Source organism: Perissodus microlepis, chromosome 22 (genome assembly GCF_051167445.1).
Source record: "Perissodus microlepis isolate ML-2025 ecotype Zambia chromosome 22, ASM5116744v1, whole genome shotgun sequence".
In the NCBI taxonomy this organism is placed as follows: domain Eukaryota; kingdom Metazoa; phylum Chordata; class Actinopteri; order Cichliformes; family Cichlidae; genus Perissodus; species Perissodus microlepis.
In genome coordinates this window covers 13,653,733-13,670,735 of record NC_140481.1, presented here as the reverse complement: position 1 = coordinate 13,670,735, position 17,003 = coordinate 13,653,733, and the positions used below count along the sequence as shown (strand labels likewise).

At 40.4% G+C, this 17,003-nt stretch overlaps 2 protein-coding genes across 4 annotated transcripts in view; one reads left to right on the top strand and one right to left on the bottom strand.

The window, feature by feature from the left end:
• Positions 1–4,394, top strand: part of rftn1a (raftlin, lipid raft linker 1a) — a 24,842-nt gene extending 20,448 nt beyond the window's left edge. Inside the window, exons 7-10 of the mRNA XM_084919339.1 lie at positions 752–861; positions 1,025–1,128; positions 1,561–1,636; positions 1,954–4,394. Coding sequence (XP_084775465.1) covers positions 752–861; positions 1,025–1,128; positions 1,561–1,636; positions 1,954–2,412 — 749 coding nt within the window. The 3' untranslated portion in view covers positions 2,413–4,394. The remainder of the gene's footprint in view (positions 1–751; positions 862–1,024; positions 1,129–1,560; positions 1,637–1,953) is intronic.
• Positions 4,393–17,003, bottom strand: oxnad1 (oxidoreductase NAD-binding domain containing 1). 3 transcript variants are annotated; one of them, XM_084919341.1, is made up of 8 exons: positions 16,851–17,003; positions 16,458–16,570; positions 14,438–14,504; positions 14,216–14,319; positions 7,899–8,040; positions 6,294–6,539; positions 6,068–6,176; positions 4,393–5,876 (listed from the first exon to the last, which is right to left on the bottom strand). In XM_084919341.1, the coding sequence occupies exons 1-8, from the start codon at positions 16,854–16,856 to the stop codon at positions 5,719–5,721; spliced, it is 945 nt and encodes a 314-aa protein (XP_084775467.1). In that variant the 5' UTR covers positions 16,857–17,003; the 3' UTR covers positions 4,393–5,718. The 3 variants fall into 3 exon arrangements, with proteins under 3 accessions (XP_084775467.1, XP_084775466.1, XP_084775468.1); XM_084919340.1 differs by having other exon boundaries at positions 14,438–14,507; positions 16,851–17,002; XM_084919342.1 differs by having other exon boundaries at positions 14,438–14,507; positions 16,907–16,996.

Sequence of the window (17,003 nt, the reverse complement as noted above, 5' to 3'; positions counted from 1 at the left end):
GTCATACGTAAAATAAAAGTTGACAGACCAAGGTTGTGCTTCCACTCCTTTCATGTCTTTAATTGATAGTTTTCACTTGTTTGATTTTAGTTTCAAAACTGAAAGTATGGAGTCATTTTGGCTTATTTTTATCCAATTCAGTAATTAATCTAAATGAATCCTTTCATACTATATGCTTGAATAGATTCATGGTGTGGAAAGCACCCAGCTTTAACATAACCAATACAATAGCACAAACTCCTCACCCACTACATCTATGACACTGCATTTTTTTAACCTTTAATACACAACCTCTCTGGCATAAGTAATCAGACTCCTAAACCTAAACATATGTTTGGCCTCTTGGGGGCAGTACAGTAATCTGCAAACACAATCATGATTCGCTAGCCTCCTTTTTAAAGTTATAAGGTGACTAATTTCGACAAGAAGCAGACACAAAACAACAGGATGTTTCTTATTCCATTTTTTCCCATGTTCTGTTGTGTCGGGGAGCTGCTCAGGCTGTAGATCCATGCTTCACTGTTGAGTAATGGATGATATGCATGGTGTTATGTGCAGAAAGTCCACGGCTTATGCCATAAGTCACTGTTCAGCCACCCATGGAATAAGCAGGCTTAAGTCGAGTGGAACAGGGGATGAAAAATGAGAGATTGGAGAATAGAGATTTAGCTTTTAGTTCCTCTTTGAATCCCATTTATCCATTTGTGTTTATCTAACTCTTGTCTCCAATTTGTCCCCTTTTTCTCTCCAGCTAATGGGGTTTCATCTGTGGATAGCGTGTTCATCCTCCAGACCTCTGCTGAGGAAACTGCAAACACTTCTTATGATGCTATCGTAGTTGAGCAGTGGACAGTTGTTGACGTGAGGTTTTTCAGGCTTTTAAAGCTCTAGATAAAATGTGCTCTTTTGAGCAACCATTTTGGCCTTAAGCTTATGCCATTACCTACCTGCTTGCATTTTGCATGCATATATGTATGACTGCATTCTTTATATGTGAGCCATTAGCACTCTTTCCTCTGTCCAGGGTGTTATGGTGAAGACAGACTACATCCCACTGCTTCAGTCTTTAGCTCCGTATGGATGGAGACTGATGTGCGTGCTACCCACACCCATTGTCAAGACAAACAGGTACCCAAGAAAAAACACACAACTGTCCTACCATGCACCCAGATCCACTGAGTCAGTACGTGCTCTGAATCGTATCACCTAAACTCAGCAAGGACTACGCTTTGTAGACTGATTCTTTCTCCTAAGATGTTGCCTGCCTCATTGTTTTTAGGATTAGGACTGACAGTGTGGCTTAGATATGCAGGACAGATGGTCCAAGATCTGACAAATCTTGATCATATGCTCATCACAACATGAAACCGCTTTTGAAATCAGCCAGGGCTCGCAAGCAGTAACGCTGTCATTGAACTGCTGTTGTCTTGTAACCTGTCACGTTTACAAACTGCAGCATGCAGAAACTGGATTTCAGTAAATACAGTGGCGTGCACGCTTCTCGCATTACAGCGTAGCGGGTTAACAGTAGTAAAAGTGCAGCTCTCTGTCTTTGTGCAGTGACGGGAGTTTGTCGACGAAGCAAATTCTTTTTCTTCAGAGACCCGTTTTGCAGCGCAAGAGAAAAGACTTCAAGGTTTGTCTCCCTTTCTTCTTCTTCAATCTTCGCAACAAACCTGTCACTCTTCTTCTGTTGTGCCTTTAGGGCACGTGACTTTATGTCACAGAAGGTGCCATTAAAAAGTCATGTTTCTAAATATGGGATGTACAGCGAATATATAAATCCACTCCGGAAAAGTCTAATAATAGGCAAATAGTTGGCCTCAAACTGTACAGGAAGAAGGCATCAATAAAAGAGGCTTTGTTGTAGTTTGTCAGGTGTCTGGAGAGATAGAAAGAAGAAGACATGACACAAAGCACAAAACTGTCTCAAACGCATGTATTTGATTTCAGATGCTGAACCTCAGGGGTCGCAGCAAGGCAAAGAAAAGTGCTACTGGAGAATTGCTAGAAGAGAGAGAAACCAGGTCCCCTTTGATAGAGACAGAGATGGACAGGTTAAGAAGAAACTCAAAAGAGGAGGAGGAGGAGGAGGAGAAGGAGGAGGAAGAGGAGGCGGGAGGAGGAGGGAAGAGCAGGGACAGCGGAAAGAGCAAAAGAGCAGTCCTGCAGCAAGGTGGGGATAAAGGGGAAGAGGATGCACCACATCAAAAGGACTTCTTGTTCCTGTCGAAGAGCAGGGCTTCTCTTGAAGACCAGGAAGAGGAAACTGACATTGACAAGATCCCACTGCCCAAGCAGGAGAAGTCAGTAAGATGGACAGATTTCTATCAGGAAGCCAACGCAGGACCCAAGGAGGCGGCGAGGGTGGAAGAGCGGATCAGACAACAGCTCTTTTCTGGTGTTTGTTGACATATTCGGCACAAAGCGGGCAAAGGGCACCAAAAGCTGGTTAGTCTATAAAAAAGCTTTTCAACTTTTTGTTGACTTGCATTTTTTAGTTCTTTGTGAACAAGCCCAGAAATAACCACTGTATTCATATTGCGTTCTGTTGCTAACGCTTCTATCTGCTCTGTTTAGGGCATTAACACAATGCCTTTTGAGGTCGTAGCTCCTGTAAATGGGAAAAGTGTTGTGCAGTCTTCTGCTTCGGGTTGGTGCTGCTATGTGTCTTTATATGAAATGAGACTGTACAACCTAGAGTTAGCCTCCAGTCCAAGCCTTAAGTATTATTCTTTCACACTGTTGTATTTTACTACATTCTTGTAATAGGACTGTGAGTTTTGATTTCAATGGGCTCACTGTATTTTTATATGTATGAAAAAAAGTATAATTTAAGAGGAAAAACAAGTGCGTAGTACTGCATTACAGCCTAAATCGATCCGTTTGTGTCCGCTTATGCGACGGCTGAAGAGTAACAAGGATGCAGCTCAGTGATGTTGATGGTATTTAAATCATTTGATACGTTGTTTTGATTCCAGTTTGTGAGCGCTTACTTTTAAATGTGTGTTTTTGCTCACGTATCTCGGTCACGATTGTTAATAATCTACCCTATTTTAAAGGATTTGTTTAGAATGAATAATAATAGCACATATATAATTATCAGATGGCTTAAATTCTCACAGGTGCAGGAAAAAGTTTTTTCATATTTCTGTAACAACATGATCTAATATGTCATCAAATTTGTCTAGTGTGAAAAGTAGAAAAACACAGTTAAATAAAGGTTAGATATTATGTGACCATTTACTGGTATGACTGGGCCACTGGTAAGCCATTATGGCCTAGATGCCACAAAAAAAGCTTCAAACGAGAAGTCTACCAACACTAGGTTTCACATATCAGACGAGGTTCTTATCCTTCAATGGGGTGCTTTCAAAAAGACAATTTCTTTTAGTCTCATTGAGCTACAAATCTCACTTGTGCATGTGATCTTTAGTAAACTGCACCAGTGTTCTTGGAGAGCAGTGCTTTTCTCCTTACACTCCTCTGCAGCTCACCGTTATTGTTCAGTGTTCTCCTGATGATAGACTTACAAACATTATCCAAGCAGTTAGCGGGGTTTCTTTGGGGTTATCGTACTCCTTTCTCTTTGTCAGCCACTCCTGGGGAGGGCAACACTAGTGGGTGGGTTTGCATCCTTTTTCAGGGTGGTAAGCATAAACAATTGTTATTCTGAAATCCTTAGAAATTCCTTCCTTCCTTTGTACGTACGGCGACAAAGGGTAATTATTCCCTAAATGTGAGTTATAAAGAATAGACTTTGATAGTTCTATAAATAAAAACAGAGAGCACACACACAGTCAAGTTTTAGCTGATTAAACTGGAAATTCTTAGGTTCAGATTTCACCTACCTTTGCCACACACAGACATACAATCATGGATCATTTTCCTCAATAACTAAATGAAGTTAATAAGTAAGCATCTTTTTTTTTTTTTAAATTTAATCAGTAGTTAGGACTTTTGTTAAAATCCGGTAACAGTTTGGATCTAATTTATGCAGAAATATAGAAAAAACTTTAAGGGTTTATAAACTTTTATCCTGCAACATTATCAGTATGAATCTCAGATAAACAGCAAGGGTCGGGATTTGAAGTGCACTGAAGTCTTGAGTTTTGTTTTTATTATTGTAATAAGGTGTTGGTTGCAATTTGTCAGAGGAAAAGATAACAAAGCCTGTGTTAAACAAATCAACTGTCTACACGGCTAGAAACTACTAGAGGCTGTTGATTAATTGACACTTTTTTGTAATTTGGGTAAACTTGACCTTAGAAAATGTGTAATTTAAAAATCAGATATTTACGACTCATTTCCTGGACCACCTGTGTTGTGTATAAGTAGTGTAACATGTAGGTCTTCATATAAAAAAAAGAGTCAATAAAGTCTTTGCAGGCGGACTTGACTCAATTTTCTTTATTTCCTTTAAAATCATAAACAGCTGTCCTCATATGAGGAAGAAATGCACAAATAACTCAAAATTGAGTCTCAACGGCACAACCCCCCACTGAGAGATGACAACAGGAAGCTTGCAACCATCTCTGAGGGATGTTCAGTGATCCGAGCCAATTGCAGACCACCTGGAGGTTCCATTACATGGCACCATGGGATATTTACTCTACCCTGTGATGAGAAACCGTTTATGGGTATGTGAATGCCTGTGGCTGAAGAAGAGGCTGTATAGGGGATGGGCGCTGCGCATGCATGTGGTGACAGCGTAAGTGAGTAAAGCGGGGGGGGGAATACTGGCCAACGTGTGGGAGCCTGTGAAGTTTTAAATCTAAAAATATGATCAGTGGTGTAAAGCTGAGGAGTAATATGTGAAAAACAAATGCTTTAAATAAAAAGTGTCAGTACACTGAATATAAACACCGTAATACTTCTAAGTTACATTTTATCAAATAGGTGAGGTACTGCATTAAAAGAGAGTCATTAAAACGCTAATGTAGAGCGTAAAATAAAAGTACACACTGCTAATGTTTCAAATATCCCTCCATTTCCTTTAACTTAAGCATCAAATAAGTCCATCTGCTATCACTTCCAAATCTTTCTGGTTACACTTTACCTAGCACTCGTTTCATCAGTGTAGAACTGACTGTTTTGTATTGGAGTATTTTTCAGTTAGCCACATATCCCCTCACACTCATACAGTCCAACTTTGTAATCTAATTTTAAATTGAACAGATCGATCTTTTCAACAACACCAAAAGCTTATTTCCCAAATGAAGAGTTCTGTTTCACAATTAAAACCCTTCAAACATGCTGATTTTTCCAAGCGGTCTTCATTTTTGTTATTTCTTTAGTCTCTCCCCTCTACATTGGTTCTTGGTCCCCTTGTTAACGCAGTTTTTCACTGAAAACCTGATTTGACATTGCAGCAGAAGTGTCTGCAAATGTGAACAGATCTGAAGATGCACACATGCACAGGACACTGGAATTTCACTCATCTTGCTGGTTTATACTATAGGAAATATAAATAATCTCTATTGTCTTTGTGTGTCAGCTGCTAGCTGAGGCGTGGGCGGTCCCAGCGGTCTATCGCAAATCAAGCACGGGTTGCCTTGGCAGGGATCAGAGGATGAGTTTCCTCATCTACACAAGCAGTCATACTGAAATCCAGATCACTGGGACATTTCACTTGCTTTCCATTCTCCCAGATGTACACCTTCCCCACTGATGACAACAAAAGGCAGGAATTGGTTTCTGGGAGCTGTAGGAGGGCCCCTACCACCACTTCTCGAAGAGGATCCTATCTTTGGGGAGGCTGAGGTCCATGAGGGTTTTTGAAATTGATTCAATCATCGGCGGGGGTCCACACAAGTAACACAGAGTTTTTTGTGGGTCCACGTGTTTCCGCAACACCTCCTCTGTGATTCTCCCGTCTGATGAGACACAAGGGAAGCAAATCAATTAATTAAGACGCGGTGCTGCGGCACCTATCCCATCTCAGTCGCCTACATGGAGACTTAGCCTACGATGACACAGATAAATCAACCAAGACAGGCTGTGGTTGAATGTGACAGTTACTCAATCATCTCATCCAAACAAAGAAAAGCGAAAGTGCAGTATTTACGGTTGACAAACGGCAGGAGTTGCAGGTCGACGTCTGTGCTCTGCTGCGTGACATGGAAGTCACAGGAGAACTTGTCAGGAAATTCTTGGCACACCTCAATGATAGAACTCTGGGAACACAGAAGGTAGGATGTTGAACATTTATAAAAGTTTATTAAAATAATTTAAAAAAACAAAACAAAACCTTCTCATAGATTTTACACACATGGAAGTTTTCTAAAGCATACCTTGAACAGCAGCTCTTGGGTGTTCCTGGCACTGTAACAGAGGTGGGCGGAGCCTATGTTGTAATCCCGGCCACCTGAAGCTCGACTGAGACGCAGCAGATCTGCTGTGTGCAGCATAATTGAATACAAGGGATTGATCCCTACACCTCCAGCCACCAGCAGCAAATCCACAGAGGGTTCAGATGGCGATGGGTCAAAGAAGAATTCCCCGCCGACACGCATGGCCACTCTGGAGCCCACTGTACACTGAGAGGAAGAGGGAGAGACGGAGAAGTGGAAGGAGTTTGAAACAAACTGCAAAGCCAGCTAACATAAGCAGCTGAAATAAACATTTTCAGAGACAACAAACTGCATCTAAAACCAGCCTCAACAAGTGTAAAAAGCCAATTTTAGATCATACGCACTACAAATCGATGTTGCTGCTGTACGAGTGCAGCCGATATTACAAGTTACAAAAGGCCTTTTGAAGTCGAGGAGAGCACTAAATATGCCTTTATCTGCTTTAGCACACATGACCACTCGCCCACATGATAATGCATGCAGTCGTAATCTGCTGTGATGGTCCCTACACTATCCCTGTAACACAATATCAAACAAAAGGATCATAAAGTGATCTCAGAGCTGATAGATGTAAGTCTCAGTACACTCAAACACACATCGCTCGTTCCTATTTACACACAGCATAGTAGCTCAAAGCTATTTTTTGAGCCCATCATCAAACAAAGAAGCTGCAAACAAACATGTAGACTACAGAAAGGGAGAGACGGAGCTGGAAGAAAACACTGTTAATTTTCATACAACTACCGGCACCAGTGGAGTTTAAAAATGATGCATTTGCTATCTATACATACACACACAGTGTTGTGATATATTTGCTCTAGTATTTGATTTCATATATTAAAAGGGAAAAAACTGATCCATACCTATCTGGTCCTGTTTTTAAAAAGTAATTGTCACCCTTGTCATTTATTCCTGCACTCTACCATTTATATTTTATTCCAACAGAGTTGGTGCAGATCACCGACAATTTTGTTATACATGTACAATAACAATAAAAGGCTACTCTATTCTGTTTAAGGGCACCCTCCTGTACATACAGTCAGAGGTGTTTATTTGACATGACAAAATTATCTCCATCTGCTCTTGATGACATCATTAAGAGCCATGAGTTGGGAGCAAAAAAACTGTTTGACACTGAGCATTTAGAGCGGTCTAAAGTCTGAATTTCTGACTCATGTTTGCTGACCTCACTGTGTGACATTTTGAGCCATGTTTAAAATGAAATCCACCATTATAATAAATAAATGACACAAAAGGAAAGATACAAGAGAGCTCAATTAATGGTTGTTCGCAGATAATAGGGTGTGTGCAAACACACACACGTCAAACAATTCTAAAAATATCAGCTCATTTATCTTGTTCCATTCAACACTTGTGTGATTATGTCGTAATGTGGATTGTAATGCTGTAACACCTTATCCATTATTGGTCTTAGCCTCATGATTTTTGAACCTCTGCTGTTTTATAATATTCCTTTCAGTTTTCTTGATTTTCATACAAAACCAGAGATCTGGATACCATAAAGGACGTGATTATTGTACTCACTGTAGTGTGGACCCAGTGGGCTGGTGGGTGTTTGGCATATTTGACAGCCAGTTCAACAACTCCCTCCCTCTGCAGCAGACCTGGGCTGGAGCACATGGAGAAACCTCCAACCTTCTCCACATCAGGGATAAAGAAATCCACCCTGCAGACACACAACAGCAAAACACAGCATTTAATCATTCAGTTTATTGATTAATTACATTAGCAGATGTTTGAACTTGATCCATAGATTGTTTCACTGATTTTATTGTCACTTAGTTATTATTTTTGGGAACAATATAAAGATGTCTTTGAACAGTTAGCCAGTGTAGAAGAGTAATATATTAGACAAACTTTGGGAAATTGGGTCTAGCCATCATAAGGGCCAGGAATGGTGACTGTAGCACAAATTGGTACATGTCTACTCGCTAACAGTTAATAAAACAGCAAAAACAAAAACGGGGCCAAAGTCTAAATGCTTATAGAGTGTTTCCATGTGCATCGACGCAGCAGAAATCCTCTTTTGGAAACCAGGGACAACAAAACAGAACCAGATGTAAAGCTGATCAGTTTATTCAAAGTGAAGCATCTCTTTCTTACACATAGTCACATCTGTCAATCAGTAGGAACAATAGAGTAGTCACAGTGGGAAAAATGCAGTGCTAAACAGTTGGGCTAATGTTCCACCAACACAATGACCTACTGTTACACCAGAGAGACCCTCAGAGGCATCATAAATATGGATCCGCTGTGAAATCATGTACATATGTTCCATCCACCTCCTCCTTCTCTTCCTCCTCTCCCACCTGAAGATGAACAACTAAACAGTCCCTTTTTTCTTAAAAAACATTGCAAGTCGAGAATTTCCATCTATTTACATTCATTATCAGCCGCCGCAGGGCAACTGGCTGCCAGTTTTATTTCTCACCACCGCCCACCAACAGTATGGGCTCATGTACATACTGCATATGCAAGCTACACTAATTAACAATGGCAACTCTGACTGACAGACCAGGACTGAGAACAAAACAGAACCAAAAAAAAAGCTCTGGCTCATTGAAGAAGTTCCCAACCTGCTATTGGAAGAGTCTCTTGACGTTAGCTTAAACATTTCCTCATGGTATGCATCGGTCAAAAAGCTGCCAGTATACGAGCAACATCAAGGACGATAAACGCTTCCCCATGTGTCTATTTTCGGTCATCCTCATCTGACTCAAGGCTTTAAATGATTAAGAGGCTTCGATCCTTCCTCCGGTTGATGGTATTGACCAATATGAGGACTACAGCTGAAATTTACTGGAAGTTCTGTAAGAAGCGCTTGGAAAAGATGAATCTGACACAACCCTGCCCCCATGTGGTGATTATAGGCACTACATGACAATGACTGATGAAGGAAGACCTAAGTGCTATTACTGTATTGGGTTTCTAATGGCACCATGAAGAAAACAGAAAAACTATTAGCTTAAATTTTAGTAGTAAACCAAATATACTTGTAATTACTTTATGAATACATGCTATGTAATTTATTGTCTTTTGCAGCTAGAAATCAAAGAAGATGGGAGTGTATCCACTATTTTAAATTCAGTTATTCCCAAAGTCTTTAGAAAGAGAACAGGCCTTTGTGTGCTAATGGACGCATTTTTCTTTTACAGCACTACAGTTTACAACTGAAAGCCAAATCTCTGCCCACATTACCAGGCTGCACTCTCGAGTCACACCAATAACGATGCAGCTCTGTTGCCTTTTGTTGTCCTTGGTTTTTCTAAATTGACAGACGCTATTACAACCCAGTGTCACTACACAACAATATGGCCATTTTACCTCAGGTATATAGAATGATGGGCCCAAGCACTCGTGTTTGGAGCTAACAATGCTGTTTATACCCAATTACACATAAATTACAGTGTAATAAAACAAAACAGGGACACGCTCTTGTTTGTGTGCCGTGCTGTAGAAAGAAAACATCATGCATTATATGCCACTTACTGTACTTCCCATATGGCAAACGCCATGGGCATGTCTGAAAAACCCCACTACTGCATAAACAGAACGACAAAGCCAGCGGTGTCAGGATATGTATTACAAGTCTGAACAGACGGGTGTACTACGAGGCCAGATTAATAGCTTCGTAAGCCATGTTGAACTCAGAGTTTTCTGTATCAGAAAAAATGGGTCTATCTGGCTAAATCACTGCGGTAACTTATGCTGAACACATAACCTTTATGTATTTATGTATTCAGCTGGTGATGCAGAAAATGTTTAAATGTTTTTATACTTGTTTCTAATCTGATGACTAATCTCTTTTATATTGTTGGAAATGCAGCTATTAAGGCACAGAAAACACAACAAGAATACCAGCTGAATCAATAAATCTAATTTCTCTTTGAGCTGGCCATAAACCAAAGCGATTCCCAGGTCTCCTTTATTAAACTATGGGACAGTAAACTTTAATCTTAAAATGTATCCAGTTTAATGTTGCAGAGCTTTAACGTGCAATTTACCTTAAATTAAAATGTTTATTTTTCCGCTCGGTGTGCTAAATGACCAGATTAATGATTTTCTGCAGCATTACACTCCTTTATTTACAATTTACTGGTATTTGTTTATGTTCTTTGTAGATTTCTAAACACCATTTTATCTGTATCATCACCTCTGATTGGAGTAGGACACACTATTAGGGCTCATTTGTGTGGAAGAAGAGTCATGTCACAGACAATGAAGCAGAAAGCCTGGCTTAACAAAGAAAGCTTATAGTTACTGTTGTGACACCTGCCATCTCTAACTGAGGTTTTAGGTTTTGTCAAGACAAAGAAAGCAAAGAAAGCCTCAGGGACTCTTATCCCATGCTAACTCTTAAACATTTCCAAGTTGTAGCACAGTGTGTGAATAGAACCATTTTACTCTGAATTATTCAAATGTTAAAAACTGACGCTGACCAACACAGATATATACTCTGCAACCTTTTTACATAAGAGATCCCCAGTCTCTCAGTCATTTTGAACCACTTTTAAAAACACATTTGTTCTTGTTTGCCTTCAAGTTTAGTTGAGCAGAGCAGAATATGCAAACTATGGGTGGGTTTTGATTATTGATTAAAATTGATTCTGGCTTGGATAACGTGATATCGATTCATTAAAATCCTGAATCGATTTTTTAATATAAATTTATTTTGCCCGAAATGCCAGAATCTCAGGTTAAACCTCACAAAACTTCAACAACCACCAAACAGCTAAAACAGTAAATGAGAGCAGGTACACGGATTCTGCACAAAGACGTAAACACAAAGCGCGGACCCAACGGATCAGAAGCAGTGAGATGTTTCTCACCCGACGGCACGGACACGGTCGGGGCTGAAAGCCGACAGCTCGCTGATTCTGATGTTTCGGCGGGTCCGCGCTTTGTGTTTACGTCCTTTTTGCACTGATTCTAAAGCTGTTAGTTTGATCTCTCTCCAAACAATATTGACTGAACCAGCAGCAAAAGAAGATCCAAACTTCGCTTCACATAAACATCGTCAAGAATTCCCTCTGACTTTTGCTGTTTTGCTTCCACCACGATAAAAACCACACTTCATGCACAGCTCTCTCTCTCTCTCATTATACTTCGAGAACAGTTTCCTGTCTAAAAATCTGTTTTCTTCATTATTCGCTTGCGCACAAGTCTACCGTTGTTTACAGCGCTGTCGGCCGCTGTTTTTTTCCTTTTAGTTACTTCCGAAAAGAAAACCTCATTCCTGCTGTTCAGTAGGCTACTGAACAAATTTAAACTTTTTAAAATTATGCAAAATTGCAAAACGCTTAGCCATGTCTCTAATAAAACGTCTGTAACTTTGCTCTGCTTCACTTCAGTAGCATCAGGTAATGTTCATATGTTGATTAATGGTTTTCTTTCGTTTTTGATTGACTGCAGAATATTTTTATAAAATCCCAGGCCAGGAAAATCATCTTCATGTTTTTCTGTGTTTTATCCTCAGTTACTTTGACACAAAGGCATCTGCTGTGATGCTCACACCTTTGGTAAAGTCTCGCAAGTGTCAGCTTTCTTTTTATAGGTATACGAATATGGAAATGTACTGATGCATGATCTGAATTATAATATTTCTGACTGTCTGAGGCAAAATTTCCCTGATTCAAATCGAATCGTGGATCGAATCGATTCGGGACCTTGTGAATCGCAATCGAATTGATTCTAGAAATCAGTGACGATACCCAGCCCTAATGCAAACACTCTTATCTACTCATTTTATTTGATTTTCAGTGTATAGTGAATGGTGATTTAGTGACTGGAATATATATAGCATATAGAGATTGAAAATGTGACGTCACTCAGGGGTAAAACCGCAAAGAATTCTGGGAACTCGTGGCAAGAGGTACTAGCGCACGCAGGCTTTCAATTGAAATCAGTTATACAGCGATAAAAAGAAACACAAAAAATGGCAAGAAGCTGTTGTATTATTAACTGCAATAGCCGGTCGCATGACAGCCACGGAAAGCCGACGGGTAAAGAGATCGGTTGTTATCGGATAACGTCGTTGAAGAGAAATTGTTCGAGCCATGTTTCCGAAGTAACAAAGAGGCGACTGGATTGCAGCCATTCAAAGACAAAATATAACGTCCCAGAACACTCCAGCTCACAGGTTAGTCTGCTCCAAGCATTTCCACAAAGGTCAGTCTGCTGTTGTAGTTAATGCGTCATTTTTCTTAACATAATTGGTGATATAGGTTACAAGCAAGTCTGGCGCTGAACAGAAATTGTCGCGCTATGCTCCTTTGTTTATTGTGCATAAATAGTAAATTGTCCTGACACAATATTGTGTTTCGCTTCTGTTATTACCATGGTACATTGACAAAAACATATACTTTTATTCACAGGATAAAACAGTTGTTTTGTATCACTAATTGCCCAGTACGATTACAGCATACAATATTATTGTCACTGCTACATTTCTGTGATGCGTACCAGAAATTATTTCCACTACTAATTAATTACCATTGAGCTCAAAGGTCCTATTAATAAACGGTTAACGAATGTGTATTTATGAAGACGATTTGTGAGACTGGTAAACTTATGATATGTACGATGGTCTTTACTTTCTACACGGTGCATTTCAAGGTCCTGTACCCATCCGTCGGTAAACTGTACCTGGGCTTGTTGCAGTGACCTGAAGTTACTAAACTTCACGAGTGTATGCACTCACTCCAAATGGTAAAATGGTAAATGGCCTGCATTTGTATAGCGCTTTACTCAATCCCTAAGGACCCCAAAGCGCTTTACACTACATTCAGTCATTCACCCATTCACACACACATTCACACACTGGCAATGGCAAGCTACGTTGTAGCCACAGCTGCCCTGGGGCGCACTGACAGAGGCGAGGCTGCCGGACACTGGCGCCACCGGGCCCTCTGACCACCACCAGTAGGCAAACATGGGGTTAGTATCTTGCCCAAGGATATTTGGCATGCAGTCAGGAGGCAGCCTGGGATCGAACCACCGACCTTCTGATTAGTGGCTGACCTGCTCTGAACATGACCTGCTACAGCCACTCCAAGAACCGTATAATTATAAATATGAGCGTGGTGAAAGTTGGGCAGCACGCTAACGTATTTTGTCCCTCTGTGTGCTCGTAAGGGTCTAACCCTTTCACTGGTTTGATTTTTTTCCTCGTATCTTTTCTTTGACTTTTCATCAAGTCTGTCTTTGTACGGACCGCCATTGTTCTCCTTCGTTTTGTACATACCTTTTTGGGGGGGGCAAAGAAAAAGCAAGAATTTATTGGAACCGAAGAATGAACGTTTTGCGGTGCTGCAAATGCTTGCATTTGATGCAGGTACTTGGATTGTTTTGCCACGAGTTCCCGGCATGCAATGCGCGAAAGTCACGTGGTCTGTCAATCTCTATAGGAATGAACTCTGACTTGACTTTTACTATGAATGTGCCAACCTGTGTTAATAGGATAGTAGTAATTACTTGGGTAGGAGATGTTCAGTCGGACAAACTTTGTCATGCCACCATTTCTAAATCACCCCAAGCATTGTGTATTTAAAAAAAAAAACACGTTTTAATACTGGCATGCCAATAAATATGACAGAATGATCCGTATTGGTGATACTGTTCAAATACAGTCTATAACTGTCTATAAGTTGCGTTTGATGTACTCCTAGAGTGTATCCCACTCTGGGATCTTCTACTACTGACTGAAGCTGTCATATGAGTATTCTCACAGACATAAGTTTCAGAAAACTGCAGTCGACCCTGGTACTGTGTGTAGTTTGACCTGGAAATGCTGATTTCAGTTGCACCTTCTCTTATTTAAAACTTAATGAGAGTCTACTCACCACTGGCCTGCTTTGAAGGTGAAGTTTGGATGCACGGCTATTCTCAGTCTTTTTACAGTCTCTGACTCGTTTATAATTCCACATACTTGTGCTGGATACAGAGTCTAAGTCAAAAACCCAGTTAAAGACACACAGAGAAGAGTTCAGTGGTGGGTTAATAATAGTGTGGCACAGTTAACAGACATCAAGATCAGATTCCTCAGCTACACACTGTAGACTTACATTTTGTCTGTAGTTGTTCGAGGTCCTCTCCAGGTGGTCCATTTGCCTTTTGGAGGACATATTTCTTCTACTGAAAAGGAAACAGTCTGGTCACTTGTCTCGTATGAAAAATACTGTGTCGTGCAGTGAAGAGCAAGAAAGCAGTCACATGTGACACACACACAAGAAAAAAAAAAAAAGGCAGCAAGTGGAGTTTGCCCTCACTGTCAACAGGGAACCATCGAGTTAAGGATCCAGTTCATCAACATTAAAAATACAAAACACCCTAAAACAAAAACACGGTTTCTCACTAACTCTTCGCAGCTCATTCACAGCACCTCGCACACTGTGGTGTGCACAGGGCACCAAGTGCTGGAGGGAGCTCCAAAACAGGCTAATGATCATCGATCATAACAATCATAAGAACTTATTTAAATTCAAGAAGAAGTACATTAGGCACCGTCAGACAATTAGAAGCAATATAAATACTAAAATGAATTATGGTGCCCCCTACTTCATCTCCCTGCGGTTTGCAACAGACCCGCTGTCTGCTACCATGATGTGCACACAGACTAATTAATGAGAGTCACCAGTAATGAATGCAGCCTGGGTTTAACAAAACAGCAGCTGAAGTAGTGCTTGTTGCTAACTGCTGACTTTCTTGTGAGTTTATTAAAAGCATGCAGATTTAAAGGGTTACTTAAAGCAGCAGGATTATTAGTGTGTATTACTACACCCCTCTAATACAGAATAAGACACATAATCTTTTCATTATAAAATGATATAATTTTTTGTTTCAATTTTATTTGCAGGTTACAGTATTTGGATGCATTACTGATACATTTGTATATCATTTTTTGTGGTGGGTAAACAAACTGCATATTTTCTTCTTCTATTTGATTTTTCATTAGTTAATGAATGATTGTTTTATCAGGGTTACACCCAGAAACATTCCACAAATGCTGAGAAAAGCCACAGACTGAAACATGTAACCAGAGAGCTGCATGCATTTACACATTTAGCACAACAGCAGGATCTTTACTAATTATTCCCATAATTTAATCCAAGCAGAGACTCGAGATCAGTCTGGACCTTACGCACGTCTCACTCTGTATACTCTGTGTTATGCACCTGTAACAGAGGAAATCACAGCAACCATTCTCCTGAGTGTCATCACAGCTGTGGGAACATTTTATATTTAATGTCACTAAAGCTCTTTTGTGTTTACTAGGGGCCAAAATCTAATTCTTATTGAGTTTTTTCAGTTTATTCAAAAATCGAGATTTAAGGAACGGTCATTATTGGGCACATGGATATTTCTCAAAGTGTCACTGAAAAGTTCCAGGAATGTGACCATTAAATATATAAATCACTTCCTAGAAGTTCCATGATGCACCCTTGCTTGTGCTCTTTGGCTCTAAAAAGGATGCGGGATCTCCACCAGTATGTCAAAACTGTGATCCTTAAACCTGATGTCCACTTTGGCAAAGTGGACAAACAAGTTGACAGTATCAGCCTCGAAATTAATTCCTGTTCCTATTTCCCACATGGACATAAATGAAAACTATTCGTTTGTAGCTAGAGACCCAACTCACCGCCTCCAATGATCCTACACATTGAAGTCGGGACAGTTGGTACCAAATGATGATGATGTTTGCTCTCTGCAAATGTTTAAGAGCCACAGTGAAATCACAGTGCAATGATAATAATGGGACGCAACAGAAATATATAGGAAGCGATATAAGAATGAATTTCAAGGCTGATGTAAGGATTACCCCTTATAGGAAGTGATCTAAAAATAACAGCAATGCTGGAGGTAGTCTCCAAGATCTTGAAGAAGAGATGAAGACAGAAATGAGAACAAAAGCCATAATCTGGCATTCTTCCTCGTTTCATTTAGGCATGTGGATAGTTTAAATCAGACTATATGGGCTCTGATTTTCTGTTGCTCGTAATACAAGAACAGGGGAGATGGGGGTCCACTCAAAAACATACACTTATCTCGTTGTCAGAATCTACTTTGCCCCCTCAGGAAACTCACCTCACGGCAGAGCCGGGGCCCAGCAGCCTACAGCAGAGCAGACCGGCTGCAGGACACGACAGACTGAAGCTTCGAGCAGTGGCGGACAGTAAACACGAGATCTTCATCGCGACCTGGGTTCATGTCAGATTAGAGCAGAAAACACCTGGAGTTAGCTTTCAAAGCCGGAGTCTGTACCTTATGCTTAGCATCACATATGAGTATTTTATACACCCACTTTTGTTTCTTTTCCGATCAGTATACACCTCCATGTATTAAAATCAGACTATTTTTAATGGAGTTTGGTGTGACCGCCTCCATCATGAGGTTAGCCGGCTAGTTGAAGCTAGCTACCGAGTAAATGCCGGTTACATTTTATTACTTGACACAAACTAATCATATTTTTCTTCTTACCGGCATACGAGAGGACTTTACTTCTGTCAAACGCTCTTCATAATTGTCTCCTGTACCTTCGGAATAACCTTGGTGGTCTTATGATGACATGACACGACAGGTGACTTCTTCGTCGTCGTTTTACTGCGGCTCTCTTCTTCTTCTTTGTGTTTA